The sequence below is a fragment of the Prunus avium genome, chromosome 7 (genome assembly GCF_965620075.1).
Source record: "Prunus avium chromosome 7, drPruAviu1.hap1.1, whole genome shotgun sequence".
Lineage (NCBI taxonomy): Eukaryota > Viridiplantae > Streptophyta > Magnoliopsida > Rosales > Rosaceae > Prunus > Prunus avium.
Window position 1 is genome coordinate 33,675,723 of NC_142290.1, and position 15,898 is coordinate 33,691,620.

The 15,898-nt window shown below is 36.7% G+C and overlaps 3 protein-coding genes across 3 annotated transcripts; 1 reads left to right on the forward strand and 2 right to left on the reverse strand.

Annotated features, from left to right (window-relative positions):
• The first annotated feature begins 2,240 nt into the window (after positions 1 to 2,240).
• On the forward strand, positions 2,241 to 5,699 carry LOC110761366 (protein ALTERED PHOSPHATE STARVATION RESPONSE 1-like). Its single transcript, XM_021963829.2, has 4 exons — positions 2,241 to 3,455; positions 3,916 to 4,148; positions 4,423 to 4,646; positions 4,732 to 5,699. Exons 1-4 carry the CDS (start codon positions 2,525 to 2,527, stop codon positions 5,540 to 5,542), a joined length of 2,199 nt encoding a protein of 732 aa, XP_021819521.1. The 5' UTR covers positions 2,241 to 2,524; the 3' UTR covers positions 5,543 to 5,699.
• Positions 5,700 to 5,791: 92 nt separating this feature from the next.
• LOC110761368 (putative serine/threonine-protein kinase PBL11) lies at positions 5,792 to 8,435 on the reverse strand. Its single transcript, XM_021963830.2, has 7 exons — positions 8,068 to 8,435; positions 7,504 to 7,707; positions 7,330 to 7,401; positions 7,165 to 7,233; positions 7,020 to 7,082; positions 6,593 to 6,915; positions 5,792 to 6,426 (listed from the first exon to the last, which is right to left on the reverse strand). Exons 1-7 carry the CDS (start codon positions 8,264 to 8,266, stop codon positions 5,947 to 5,949), a joined length of 1,410 nt encoding a protein of 469 aa, XP_021819522.1. The 5' UTR covers positions 8,267 to 8,435; the 3' UTR covers positions 5,792 to 5,946.
• Positions 8,436 to 12,196: 3,761 nt separating this feature from the next.
• Positions 12,197 to 14,358, reverse strand: LOC110761350 (RING/U-box superfamily protein). The gene is made up of 5 exons (XM_021963813.2): positions 13,822 to 14,358; positions 13,100 to 13,278; positions 12,864 to 12,947; positions 12,595 to 12,762; positions 12,197 to 12,478 (listed from the first exon to the last, which is right to left on the reverse strand). The coding sequence occupies exons 1-5, from the start codon at positions 13,973 to 13,975 to the stop codon at positions 12,356 to 12,358; spliced, it is 708 nt and encodes a 235-aa protein (XP_021819505.1). The 5' UTR covers positions 13,976 to 14,358; the 3' UTR covers positions 12,197 to 12,355.
• Between the last annotated feature and the right edge of the window lie 1,540 nt (positions 14,359 to 15,898).

Genomic DNA, 15,898 nt, shown 5'->3' on the forward strand with positions numbered 1-15,898 from the left:
CAAATGACTGTTGAACAAAAAAAATTGCACAAGGGTTTTTAGAATGTTAGGTTTTTTATTTTTATTTTTATTTTGGAGGAAATTTTAAGAATTAATTCATGCATTTTTATTTATTTATAAGAAAATCACTTTTACCATGCTTTTTATTTTTTCCCTTCTGTTTGCTGGAACTTGCTCTGATGCACTTTGTCTTTTGGATGAACTTCTTTATATCAGTCCGGTGATTCCCAAGAATCCTTTTTATTTTACCTTTTGGCTGTTGTCAAGCCCAAGAATCCAATAGTCAAATCTGAACAAACAATGGCTGGCTGGGGACAACAGAATATACAAAAGCCAGCCTGCCTACCTATCATGGAAACTTTTTGAGTGCAAGCAATTTCTGTGCAGGAATATAGTGTTTACCATGTGATGTGGTCCATCTATAATTATACATAATTAAGTCAGTATTACTATTAATCTCTCTTAAAAACATAAATCTATATGAGAGAGAGGGAGAGAGAGAGAGAGCTTTCTAGGCACAATTCTCCATAATATTAGAGTTGTCATACCTTCCTGTTTCAACCTGCCATGCCAACCCAATCTCTGTGTATTTGTTGAAACAAAAAAGTTGTTTGCAGTCCCCAAGGCCATTATATAATAGGGACAAAACTTCCCTCTTGAACTCCTTATTACCTAATAATGTGGCTCAATCACAAATAGACATGTGTCCTCGTTTTTTTTTTTTTAAAGTCTCAAAAGTATTTTTCCCTTCTCTTTCATTAGCATAACTAATTTCCTTTTTCTATACCTCAGTTAAATTTTATGTCTATTGTGGACTTTTCTAACTCCAACCCCAACAATTCACCTTCATCCAAATTAACATTGACAATGTTGGTAGGCAGCAATAAAAAAAATAAAAAAAAAAGAATTCAGTTATGAATAATAAAAGAGAAGAAACAAAAATATTTTTGGAAAAAAAAAAGGCACGTGTCAATTTGTGATTGAGCCACATCACTAAGTAAGGAGGAGTCCTCCTCCTTAAGGAGGGAAGTTCTTGTCCATTTTAACCCTTCTAGTCTTCTATTAACCTCACTCTAATTAAACATGTCAAGTTGCTTTTACTTACCCTCAATTATAATTTGAGCTCTTTGATATTTTTTCTTTGATGCAAACAATAGTTTAAATTACTTTTAATTTATTTAATTTATTTTAAAAATATTCGAACATAAATGTAAAAAGACAATCTTACTGCCCTAATCAACTGGCATAATCCATTTGACTAACTCGCCAACGTAAGTATAACAGATCTTCCAAGTACAAATCCCAATCAATTCATGTGATGCGAGCTCATGGAACCAACAGTAATAAGTACTCAAAAGTTTGACCCAGGAAGAATGCAATCAATTGATGGTAAAAAAGAGGTGAGGTGGGGCTATTTATATCCGTACACCTTTGCCTTCTTCCAAGGTCAAGGGTTTTTTTTTGGGGTAAGCGTGCCATGGTCAAAAGTTTTGATTCGTGCAGCCAGTGTTCCTTAATGGGAAGAGTTAAATATGACTTTTGGTAGACCAATTCTACCCCCCGTTAGTGAGCTTAATGGTGGGGTTTTTTTTTAAGTCTTCTCTACTGAGATATGGTTTTATGGGCATCTCAACAATTTCTCAATAAACAAATCTTCTTATCTTGTTCTCTTTCTAAGATAGATTTATTTAATTCAGCTGAACAAGGAATATTATGGAATGTGAGAAGAAAGTGCAGAGAACTCACTAACCCTCTCTTAAAAATTCTTAATTATATGGGGGTGACAGACAGATGAGCCACCCCATAAAACATTTTAATACCAAGTTTCAGTCTTTGACTGACAAATGTCAACTATTCATGCATGCATGCCTTCATGGAACATTAAACACACCAACTAAGCAAGAGACCCTTGTTAATTAATTAAACCTTAATTATGTGCTAAATTGCTAATGTGGGAATCTAAATATGTCTCTAGATATGGCAGGGAAGTAGAGTTTTTTTCAGTTTTTTCAGGCTGCATTAAACAGAACATCTAAACATGACTCTCAGAATGGTAAAGGAAGCAAGTGGGCTACTTTTGGTTCAGAGTTTTATGCAACTTCCTCTTATTATATGCATAGATTTTGGTGTGTGAGATTTTGGTTTTGGTTTTTTTTGGTCATATGTGTGAGATTTTGGTTGCAATATCAGTTTTGGCTCATTTTCTGACAAACCCTTTTTTTTTTTCTCTTACTTTCCCACCAAAACCTGTGCTAAAAGACTTAACCAAAGCCACCTCCATATTTCAGCCAGGGGCAGAGGACAAACTTATACAGTGGTGTATCATATATTGATATGATGCGATTCTCTACAGCTTTTCCAAAACTACTTTCTGGCTCTCTCTCTCTCTCTCTGCTACCAAAGGCCACAGCTTTCAGCTTTAGTTTTAATGTTTAGCATAACCCACCTTCTGTTTTGCACTGAACCAAGCTGAACGAAACCCCTTTTACCAAAGCACATCTCTAAATTCAGAGGAAACAGAGACATGGGTTGTGTTGTGTCTAAGAAAGGTGAAGAAGAAGATGTAGTTTTGCTTTGTAAAGAGAGAAAACGGCAGTTGAAATTGGCTGTAGAGCGCAGGTATGCGTTTGCAGATGCACAATGCAAGTACAATCACTCTCTCTATGCAGTGGCAGCTGCCATAAGGTTGTTTGTAGCAAGACATTCCTCTCCTTCTTCTCCATTTCTCATCACTTTTCCTTCTACTAATTCCTCTGAGACCACTGAGACCATCATCTCCAACAACCCCATGTTCCTTCAACAGAGGCCATCTGAACCCAACCACCAAACCATTGGTTGCCCATTTTCTGATTCTGCAAATTCTACAAGCCCTCCAAAGGTAGATAAAGAAAAACAACTGCAAGAAAATACAAATGACAGAGAAGAAGATGAAGAGGGTGGTGATGATGATAGTGAGACTGATGAGGAGGAAGTGGCTTGTGAGCATTTTTATAGTGGGATGGCTCCAACAATGGCATCACCACAGAGAGATTTTGGGTGGGATTTCTTTAATCCATTCTTTGATGGTGTGAGAACAGAGATGGGAAATGGGTTGAGTCAGAACTCTGATGAGGATTTGAGACTGGTGAGAGAGAAAGAAGGGATTCCTGAGTTGGAAGATGATGGAGAAAGAGTAATAAGTGATGAGAAGGTTGGAGATTTAAGTAATTGTGATGTGGGTCTGGAAGAGAATGGTGGGACTGAGGCTGTGACAGAAAGAGAGGATGCTAATGTGAGCCAAGGGGAGCAAAATGGTCTAAGGGTGATTGATACACCCACAAATGGGAGGGAATTGTTGGAAGCATTGAAAGATGTTGAGGACCATTTCCTTAGGGCCTATGATTCTGGTTTGGATGTTTCCAGGATGCTAGAGACCAACATGGTTCAAATGCAATCTGCCTTGGAGGAAATTAAAGGTGGGGTCTTTCTCTTTTATATCTCTTTGTCTTCTCTCAACAAATGCCATGTCTGTTATTTTTATTTTCTTGGTGAAATTCATGTCTATATGTGGGTTTGATTATAAGACCTTTTGAGATATATTACTGATTGCATAAGAAAAAAGTTGCAATTTTTCCAGCAACATATCCATCCTATTTATGCCCCCCCAAAAAAAAAAAAAAACCAACTTACTTCCCTTGTGCATATGTAGAACTGTTGAAATTACATCTCTTTGTGATCTTTTTCCTATCCCTTTTTACCTTTGATGGCTTTCAGGTCAGTAACTTGCTTCTGGTCCAGTTGTCCCATGAACATTTTATTTGGTATTCCATGAATTACTTGAATCAGTTACCGTTGTCGTGTGCAGCAATTTGCAGACCTACTGATTCCCATCATATTCTAGCTCTACTATCAATTCATCTATGATTTTGGGTGCAGAAAATTCAAGTAAGCTCATGCGGTCAATCACACGGAGCCGCTCCACTTCATCCACATTATCTTGGTCTTCCTCCTGTAAAAGTCTCCTTACATCTAGCTCCAAAAGTTCTTCAACGTGGACTCAATTCAATAATGATCTCTTTGATGACAACGGAGTTATGGGATCTGGGAGTCATTCGTTAACATTAGGAAGGCTATATGCTTGGGAGAAGAAACTCTTTGAGGAGGTGAAGGTAGAATACGAATCCAACATTCTTGTGCTTCATTTAGTCTTTTACATGATTGTTTGTATTTCTTGGATGGATGATCTACATTGGCAGCCTAATGATATTAGATTAATGTATTTGACTTCTGCTTCTTATGAGTTAAATTGTATAAGATAAAATTGGTCCGGGCTTACAAATGTAGACGAGTTATCAGTTTTTGGGTTCTTTGTTTCCCTTTCCATTTGGACACACAAGATAATTTGAGAATATATGACCACCATCTTTCAATTTATATATTCAGGCTGGAGAAGAAACCAGGATAATATATGAGCGAAAATGCTCCCAGTTGAGAAACCAAGATAATAGAGGAGATGGCCTCAACACTGGGAACAAAATTGGAGTTGAAGTACAAGACTTGTATACCAGAATTTTGGTTGCCATAAGAAGTGCTGAATCAATCTCCAAAAGAATCCAAAAACTCAGAGATGAAGAGCTGCAGCCACAACTTGTTGATCTTCTACATGGGTAAGATAGAAGTCAGAATTTTGTTAGTAAGGTATAAGAAGCCTGTTTTGAATTTTATTAGACCTCCGGTTCCCATTTTCTGCAGCCTAATGAGAAATTGGAAGATACTGTCAGAATCTCATGAAACCCAAAACAGAATCATGTCTGAAGTGAAATTTCTCAACCTTCCATCCTATGGAATGTTCTGCAATGACTCACACCAGCTTGCTACTCTTAAGCTTGAAGCAGAACTTCAAAATTGGCGTGCTTGCTTTGCTTCGTATGTTTCTTCACAGAAGGCATATATTGAAGCTCTTGCTGGTTGGCTCTTCAAGTTTGTTACCCCTGAAACTGAATTCCACTTGAAGGGTATGTCTTCACTTCAAACGTGTAGGGTCAAGGGGCCAACATTACTTGGAATGTGTCATGATTGGCTAGCTTGCCTGGATAAGCTACCTGATGAAGCAGTGACTTATGCCATGAAAAGCTTTGGGAAGGATGTCCGAGCCCTGATGGTTCAACAAGGTGAAGAGCATCGACAAAAGAGGAAGGTTGATGGACTTGCCAGAGAACTTGACAGGAAGGTTTTGGCATTTGAAAGGACAGAGAGAAGGGTTCTTGGGTTGAAGTTTTCTGAGCAGGAAACAGAACTGCATGTATGGAATCGCATCGAGTATTTGAGTGAGATGAAGGACCAGTTGGACATGTTTAGGAAGAGGCTAGAGGCAGAGAAGGTGAAACATCATACCACTATGCATGAGACACAACATATTGCTGTGAATGGATTTCAGACAGGGTTTTCTTCAGTTTTTGAAGCCTTGGCCGAGTTTTCAAAGAGTGCTGTGAAAATGTATGATGACCTTATAGCATTCAGTGAAAACGCAATGGGATTCGATGAAAAAAATACCAACCCATAATAAAATGACGTTGCAACATTCATGTTGAAGCCGATGATAGATGTAGCGGATGATAGGTTGTGTCAAACTTGCTCACTGAAATGATTATATATTGCAGGCCCTTGCGGTGTAGAGGCAATATATAGTTTTCGAAATGTTTTTATATAAAGGACAGATAATAGTGCTTCTTAAAGGAATGAGAATATATTGCATTCAAGCAACGCAGAATGTACCCCAATCTGCACAGATACAATGGAACCTTAAAGGAATTGAAAATATATCACAATTCAGCAAATTCACAATATACCCACAAATCAGAAGCACAGTTATACTGGAACTATTTTTTTTCTCTCTCTCTCTCTCTCTCTCACGCACACACAGGCGCACACAATGGAAAGAAAAACATGGGCATCAACTTATATCTGTTACATGTTTAATCCTTTTTCTCTACTAGATTCCTCATGTATATCTTCCCAATTATCAATGTCGATACTGATACTACTATTGTCCAACTCCAAACACCTTAAGCTTGTGCTCTGAAAGGAGAGGCTATCCATGTCCACATGAAACCTTTGAAATCCAATGCCATCTATGCTCACAGAGTTTTGAGACTGATCGTAGTCGATCGATCCTTTATGCCCTGGCTCTGTTGGTCGACGAGAGCCAGTTGATCTTCGAGACCCCCTTGAAGGCTGTTTGTTGATGAATAAGTTGTCTGCATTATAGAGGGCCTCTTCAAGTTCTTGACACACTTTGGACATTGTAGGACGGTTTTTGGGTACTTTTACAACACATCTTAGGCCAAGTTGTCCCATTTTTAGCATCATCTCTGTGTTGCATGGCTCTGTTAAAAGATTAGCATCTAAAATCTCCTCAACACGACCTCGCTCTATGCTAGGCCTTGCCTGCATTCAAGAACACAATACTTATTCACTAGAACTCAAAACAAAGGATAATGTTTTGCAGTCCCTATTAGCAATGAGTGATGAAGTTTGTTGGTTACTCTATTAGGATTAGAAAGATCTTAAGTTTCTTACATTCTAACAATGAACAACGTTTAAGTATTTTTACCCAGTCAATGATATGTTGATTAGGGCGGTGTCCCGTTATATCGACTGCAGGCCGGGAAGAAACAAGTTGCAGAAGTATGACACCAAAGCTATAGACATCACTGAATGGGGTTAGATGGAAACTTGAACAATAGGCTGGGTCAAGGTATCCTGGAGTTCCTTTGATTTGGCTACTGACATGTGATTGATCCCCAGTAGGCCCTGATCTCACCAGTCCAAAATCTGAAACCTTAGCTTCAAATCCATCTCCTATCAAGATGTTACTCGGCTTTATGTCACGGTGGATTATGCTTGGGCTGACCCCTTCATGCAAATGAGCAATACCTGTAAAATTGCACAACCAACTCTACTATTATCAGCAACTTGTTTTTTTTTTACTCTGTAAATGTAATATGTTAATCGTAGCATTGAATCTGTATGCAACCAACCTTTTGCTGCTCCAATGGCTATGTTCACTCTTTGCCTCCAAGTTAAGCTCCTCCATTTTCTTCCTACATGTAAATTTACTAATTAAATAGGAAGATTAACATGTAACAAAGTAGGTTTAATTTTCAGGTAAGCAAAGGAACATACCCATAAAGTGATCAAGCAGAGAACCATTTGGTACATATTCATAGATCAAAACTTTTCCTCCTCTTGCTCCTATCCCAAATCACAATTCAGCCATATTAATATGCAGGAAGTATTTATGGAAACAGAGAGGGCAAGACCTGAAAATTACACAATGCATGTAAATACCAGATGGTTCTTCACAAAATCCAACCAAACCTACAAGGTTTCTGTGCTTGACCTTAGAAAGTAGCCTCACTTCTGTTCAAGGAAACACTACACAGAAATCAGATTGATATGCAACTTGTGAATCTTAATCTCTTCTGATGTGTGACACATTATTATATATTGGTTCAGGCTCACCATTTCTGAATTCTTCTGCACTCTGAAACGAATCGGCGTGGGTTCGCTTAATGGCTAGTGGCCCCAGATCATCAAAAGTCCCCTTGTAGACATTTCCAAAAGCACCACAACCCAACAAGCAATCTTTGCTGAAGTTCTTGGTGGCCTTCCCCAGTTCCTCTAATTGGAACCGCCTGAGCAATATTTTCTCTTCTTTCAAATTTCCTAATAGACATAAACAAATGAAGTCACACCCCAAATTTTAGTTCAAGGTCTTTGCATTTTACAACAATTGTAACTAATGTTCTCTTATCAAACAATTTGAAACTTAAATAAATTCTTATTTTTAAATTTTAATCCACTATGTTTAATTTGACACTCGAATAACATAACATGCCGTACATTTGAAAATATTTGATAATTAAGAGAATATTACCTAGGCAAATAAGCTAGAAGAATGTGCAATCTTATTTCTTTCATGGTTTTCCAAGAAGAGTGTGCAATAAATTGGGTTAACTTGGTGGGGCCTATAATTACTTAGAAATGGGAAAATGTTAATTGCTGCAAACTGAGGGTTCTGCTCACCTTTCTGCCCAAGCTTCTGTGGTAATTGCCTGTGCCTGAGAGCTGGTAAGAGCTTCGTCTTGATCAAGTAAAATAATAAGGCAACCACCAAGACTGTCAAAATGCCAACAACAAAGCCTCCCAATATATGAGTTTGATGAGAATGACCAGAACTTGGAGATGGTGGTGAAGCCACTGCCAAATAACGCTGCATTGCCATTGTCACACCAAATAAGAAATTAATTCAAATTGTTCTTAAAACATGTTGCTCATTCTATATCTGCTCATCTGCATCAAACTAATAAATTTTTCTTCCTTGAAGAGAGAGAGAGAGAGAGAGAGAGAGAGAGAGAGGTGGGAAGGAATATGGGAAAGTCTTAGTGCATATAAGCTGATCACAAACTGATCATCTGCCGGCTAATTAATGTTTTCAAATATATATATAGCAAGTCTATGATTTCTTTAATTTTTGATAAAACAAGTCTATGGTTTCAAAGAGTCAGTATTCTAGTCATCACTTATGACTAGGTCTTACATGCTAAGACGGCATATAAGCCAAAAATAACATATGCATCTATACGTATGTGTGAATTGATGTTTGCATGACTGTACATTTCCTGCTATAAGAAGCATAGAATTCCCATGCTTCTTAAGTTCAAAACTGACATGTGTTGCCTCCTAAGTATATTGGTTGTTGTAGTGAACTGATTCAAAATTTAAATTAGTATGTAAAGTGGGGAGTGATTGGTTAGGGTATCAATTTACAATACTTGATTATATATTATCAAATATCGACACGATATGGAGTGTTAGGATTGTATGGTTCGATAAAAGTCATGGATATAGGAGTGACTATGATCACTGAGGTTTTTTGAAATAAAACCCCACACTTAGATGAGTGGCCTTATCTCATCCAAGATATTAGATCTAAGTGGTTAATTTTGTGACAATATCATTATGTAAATTAGTGTCTCGGACCAAACTATCTTTCCATATGCTATGTGACTTTTTTTCATTTTGGTCATTTCACCATGAAACCCCTAAAGTGTTTATAAGCTTCTAAAATCTCTAAACAAGATACTTAGGTATAAAAAAAATGTCAGTGACAATCCACAAAAGAAATATTAATATCAATAAAAATATTTGACTTAGACAAAGGAAGAAAAAAAAAAACCAAATGAAAAATAATGTTATTGTGCAATCAAACAGCACCAGTGACAATGGCAGGAAAAAAACAAATGAAGAAAAACTGTTTATTGGTAGAGTATGCATCCAAAACGACCGATTCATCTTTTTAATTAATTGCAAAATATTCCCCCCACCCATCTAGAAACAAATTGACATGAATGCTATTTGTTATATTTATATAAATTAATCTTTGACAGGTAAATGTTAGAAATTATTTCTTTAAAAATTGTATACATAATAATTTGCATGGGTCCAATATTGAAGATTTGAAGCTATACGATGTCTTTATGTGCAATTGGTTTTGTGTATTGACCTGATTAGCTTTGGATTGAATGCTTTGGACACCATGTCCTTGGTCTTTGGTTTGCATTAGATTCTTTTGTGAATGGAAGTTATAATTAGTATATTTGTAAGACATATAAAACAGATCATCCTATCATAATAAGACGAGAGTTTCTACTAAATTACTCCTAAACGAGCCCTTCAGCATTAATTGGGGGGCTTTAAGCAAAAACGATAATCAAATTTACAAATTTATGTACAAAATCAACTTTTTATTTGCACCCAACTTCTTTGGCATTACACCCAATATATATAAATACATTTTGCCCTTATTTATTTGTCCATCACAACAAATATCTGAGGCAATTCACATGTTATCAATTGTGGAGGGGAAGAGAAACGATGGCGAAAATTGAGAAACTGTATTAATTTGGAATGAAAGATCAAGCACGACATGAAATGAAAGTGAATTCATTTGGAATTACGCTTCAAAGTGACGTGAATTACTTTGAGACCATGGCTTTGCAGGTGATTTGTAAAAAGCCCTAGGCAAAAACAAAGTCTCATGTTAGAAGAAGATCACATGATTCAGCAAATTATCCACACGATACTGGGAAGAAGGAGCCAAATACAGCCGCAAGTACAGAGAGTAAAGACACGAAGGATGTTGAAGGTGACATATGATATACGTGCATGTTGATGAGTGTGGATTCGCCTGAGGTGGCAGATTGCTGGCTTTCTCTTTGATTTAACCAAAGAATATGTAGGTAGCTAGTCGCATTTATTTCAGTGTAAAATAAATAAAATACAAAGAGAAAAGAAAAAGCTACTTGGAAAAGAAAAAGTGCCCACCAGAAAATATAAGAGGGAAAATATTAACCCCCAAGTTATCTTATTAAGAGGGAAAATATTTTGGTCATTACTCTTCACAGTTTGACACCGTTGAGGTTGTGTAGTTGTGTAGCTCGATACAAATTATAAATGTAGGATTAGTCGTGATTTCATATCGAAAAAGTACCATAATGATCTATAGTTAAATGGTATATTTTTGCTCACCACTTTAACTCAAGGTGTATACTCACCACTATTCTCAACACTTACACGTGTCCTTTGGTATGACCATAGTTAACTTTTTACTTTGTATTTATGCAACCATGGTTATATCAATAGACACGTGTTAAATATTGAGAAAAATGATGAAGGTACACATTAGATTAAAGTGGTGAGCAAAAATGTTCTCATAATTAAAGAAAATAGATTGTTCATTACTAATCACATCAATGAATCTGAGATAAAATCTCACACCTTCATAGGTCGCTTTAGACTTCATTTCACCCAAAATATAGAGCTGGGTGGTTAAGTTGATGAAAATGGTCACGAATTAATTACTATTCATGTGATCTTATCATGTTATTAATTACTCATACTGAAAGCTGCATACTTTCATAAATGTGAGAGATGTAAGGTAAGAAATTAAAGCTTATAGATAGATGTACACTATGGCTGGCCCGCATGTTAATTTGAGATTTCAAAATTATTCATGTGGTAGCTGAAGCGCTTATGACTGTACTCTACTTGTTTTCTGTAAGTGGGGTTGTGGCAATTTCTGGCTCAATGGTTACAAAGATATTTTATGCCTTGCTTTAATGATTTTCCTGGTCCGTACTGTTCAAACGAATAAAAAAATAAAACAAGCATCTAACTCAGCGTTGCCTGAATTATTTATTGAAAAACAATCCCATCCCATGAATCTCTTTTCTTGATTTCCCAATCTTTAGTGGTAGACGACTGATTTCCCTTTTTAAAGTACTGGCTTGAGTCAGAATTCATCTCCAGTCTTGTAAGGGATGGGATAAAATCAGATGCACCGGAAAGAAAATTTTACCTAATTATTTGTCTGGTTGGAAAGTTTGTACTTGCTTGTTAAATTGCACAGGCTTTGGACAAGTCAGAGAATTTGAAACCCCAACGAAAAACACACCATATCTAAAAGAAAAGTGTTTTCTGTTTGTGATATATAATGTTCCTACCTACCTGATTAGATAACTTTATCAGCAAAATTTACACCGAGATATTTCAGTTGCGGAGGCAACTAATTCTCCATCACTTGCATCAGAAGAAAAGTTATTGCAGTCCTTGCATTCACATATCAGATGAGAAAATAAGCATTTCCATAAAAGGAGAAGAACTTACATGTCACGAAAATAGCATTATGCTTGTTTGAAAATCTAGGAGCACTTGGTATCTGGGTGTGGAAATCTGGATAAGATAGCTTTAAGTTAGTTGTCCTTGTAAATAGTTATTAACATCTTTTACTTCTGCAGACAAATTCTGCCATTGGATCCCAATATGCTGGAGAGAAAAGCACCTCTGGTCACCAGTAACTCAGGATCCAAAATACATTTCTTCTTTCAGTGTCATTACTTCTTTTTTTGGTTACAAGTGTCTTTACTTCTTCAATTCACCAAAAAGAGAAACGTTTCTAATTCTTCAATGGAATCTGCTTTTGCAGATAGAGCCTTGATGTCAAGCAGGGCCCTCCACCTCTAGGCTGAGGCTAGAGGTGAATTACAAATGCCTTGCCACGCCACCATTAACCTACCAAAAGCACAATTGTCCTTGCCAGTGCAAAAGAGTAAACGTGGTGCTATGAAAGTAGGGGTTGCTGTGCAATAAAAACTATCATAAAATCAAAAAATTTATACATCAACTCACAATGTAGAGCATGGAACTACTGGAGCAGCCTGGTAACCAACAATACAGATGAAAAAAGGGTACAAAATTTGTATGATCAATAAAAGAACTTTACTCATTTGGTAATTTACAGACACATCACAGATCACAGATCCCTTCTGCATAGTGGGCATGAACCATGCCGCAGGAGCCACTTATCTATACAAGGTAGATGAAACATGTGATGGCAGTGGGGCAAACTTCTAACTGTCTCTCCAAGCTGAAAGTCCTGATAATGTAAAAATTCATAATTTCAATCAGTAAGTTTCAAATATAACAGCAACCCTAAGAGCCTGTGAGAGAAGTGAAAAAACGAAAAAAACAATATGGCTTTAAGATTTTAACCTGAAGGCAAACTGAACAAGAGACTTTCTCCCCAGAAGCATCCACATTATTGTTGCCAGTAATAATGATCTTTGGGATCTTTTCAACTGAATCTCCAGGCAACCCTTTGGACCCACCAGTGTCAAAGATATTGGGGATCTCATCAAAGCTTGATTCAACTGCACCCATCTGGTTAAACACAAGGAAATCAACAATAAATTAGTAAGCACATAAATTAGCACTTGGAGTTGAGTCTCACATAAGAACTAGCATCAAGGTATGGAAATTACCTGACTTTGCACTGCACTTAACATGGCTGGACCGATCCGCTCGCGGACTAGTCTACCACTTAGGAGACTTGCAATGACATCAATCTGCATAGTTTATGAGAAAACATGAATTAGGCACTCATAATGGCATTTGCTAATTGCAACTCTATTAAAGCTTGAAGATAAAATTCACCAAACTCATGCATTCTAAAGAAGAAACATTTGCAGTGACCACCTAACCCTATAAATAATCTCACCAAATAAAGAAGACACCCAATTCCGGACTCATCTGATTGCCAAAGAATAAGGGAAGATTCAAACACTTCGATAGAGAAAACAGCTCCTGATATTGCTCCAACAGCAGCCCCTCTTACAAATCCACTCTCAGTCTCTTGGCCTATCAAAGCTCCAGTCATAGCTCCTAACATGGTGCCCACTGCACACAAAAATGTCATTTCCATCAGTGAGAATGCTAAGATAAAACACGTCTTAATTACCAAAGCGCTCTCTGTTCCAAGGATCCAGACATATTTGGATGAATGTAAAAGGACAAGAATTCACAAAAAAAACCCTTGTCTATAAGTGAAAGCTTTTTACTTTAATTAGAGCTAGAATTTAACAAATCAATGGCATATCAGCCCATGCATCATGCTCCCAAATGAAATTCAATTCTGTTAACAAAATCTACAAATTCCAATGCATGAAATTGATTTCCTTTCCTCTGTCAGAGTAACAGAGAACCAATTTGATCTTGGTTGCAGATATCAATGATTCAAGAGCCAAATCCAATTAATTGCAGTACCGACGTCAAAAAGACAGAAACAGATCAAGAAGCAACACCCATGTAAGCATTAACAAAGAAAGACAAAAACTTTCATCAAAGACAACAATGAACAAACAGAACCCAATAACATAAAACAAAAACAAAAGGCTAAGAATGAACCGTCGAAAGGCAAATGAGACAAAGAGAAAAACGAACCTAATGCAAAGAAGAAGGTGAAGATCGCAGAGAAAATGTTCCCAAGAATCGCACAGACCGCAAAGTTGCAAAATTCCTTGATCCTCTCAAAGAAATTCCCAAATGAAAACGAAGAAGATGAAGAAAACCGAGATGGGTGTGCAATAAAATCCATTGTTGGGTCAAAAACTGTTGGGTTTATAAAAGCCTTTGCAGCTGGATGTTGTTGATCTTAAAGCAATGAAATTTAAACCCTTTAAAGAGGTCACCAATATCTGCGTGTATATATATAAAAGAAGGGACAGGTATGCTTAGTCCTTAAGAGAAGAGATAGAAGACGGGAAAACCACATCAACCAACTCGCATTTAAAGCTTTTTTTTCTCTTTGACATACAACTCTCTCCCTCTGTCGCTTTCTCTCTTTCTCTCTCTAGCTAAAAAGCCCTGTTTTCTTCCATTAGAGCTATATTTGCTCGTGGATGAAAGAAAATATAGGCCTTTGCCTTTGTAGAAAAAGATTAGTAATTTTGGCTACAAATACATGTGAGAGAGAGAGAGAGAGAGAGAGGAGAAATAGAAACCCATTACTAAGAAGCTTCTGCTTTGGACAATCGAGCGTCCTTGTTCGGGCTATAAATCGTCCACAAAACCCGTCACTGCAAAATTATATTTTTATTTTCCATCACCCATTTTTCAACAATGAAAGAGAAAGAGAGAGAGAGAGAGAGAGAGAGAGTCAAGAGTGTGGGGTTGGTTTTGTGAGCTTTTGAGCCCAATTGATTGGCCACCACGGCCCGCAAGTAGTTACTACGAAGCTTGGAAGATTTTCCTTATTTCCACAGAGTAGGAAAAGGCAATGAAAATATCTGCAATTGTTTTTTTCTTTCTTTCTTTGTTTTTGGGTTGGTTTGGTTATTGGCTTTTGCTTAAAATGGTATGTTCTTGCCTCTGCCACCTCAACATAGAAAAGCCATTACAATGGTTGATTCATTACGCCTCAACAAAGATGACCAATCACAAACAGATAGCTAAGTTTTAACTTAATTTTATTATAATTGTCCACGAAAATATAAGAACGTGGCAAAATTAAGCAACTTTCAAACTTAAACAGATTTAAATTAAGGAGCGAAAATAGCTAGTTATTGAGAGGGAGAGCCTAGGAAGTTCGTTACATATTATTTTCCGATTTTATGTGAGAGAAAGGAGTGTAGTTTTGTGGTAGGTGTGTTAGGTGGGTGACGCATGTTTTATTTTGTAATGATTGTATGAGTTAATTCAACCAAGCTCGTCCGAATTCAATTTAAAATTTTGTATCTATGAAAAGATTAGATTGAATATTTAGGATTCGGATGAGCTCAAGTTCGAGATGAAATTTAACTATAATTTTTGATAATTTTGTTGCGGACTGAATTTGGATTATTTGAATCCAATCGAGCTTAACGGAGATTTAGACGTGTATAAGATTGTACTATCCTTACTAAACTTGAATTTGGATTATTTGCCAATTAGCCAAACTTGAATTCCTAAACTACTAGAAGCATTCTATGTTGAATTACACGTCATTTATGACTTTCTTCTAATCAAATCAAGGATGACTACGTAGTCGGTATAAACGCCTCATTTGAAAACGTGGTGATGCTTCTACTAAACGCGGTTGGAAAAAGTACAAACTGCTTAAGGCGACTGCTTCCTGGTAAAAGTATCACCATCCATACCTTTTATAGGCTGCTAGCTAGCTTATAAGCTCTCCTTGTTTTTTTGACTACTTATTATGTAGTATAAGATTTAATTCTATTTAAAAGACTGTCATGTACATCTAGACATATGTAAACATGCAATGGTTTTCATGAGAATAAAAAAGAAAAGAAAAAACATTTCGCATCCAGAGTATGTACCCTCTTTCTTTCTCACTCAACATAATGAGTGAAATGAGTGAGAAAGAGAAAGGGTCGTTACATATACGTTTTCCTCTCGTTTTCGTGTCAACATACACGCCTTTCAAATCTAATCTCACCAAAAAGAAAAATAGATTTTTTAAGTCGTGAAAAGATTGAGGAAGTTGGAGTGGCTATTTTTTTAAGTCGAATTAAAGTTCTTG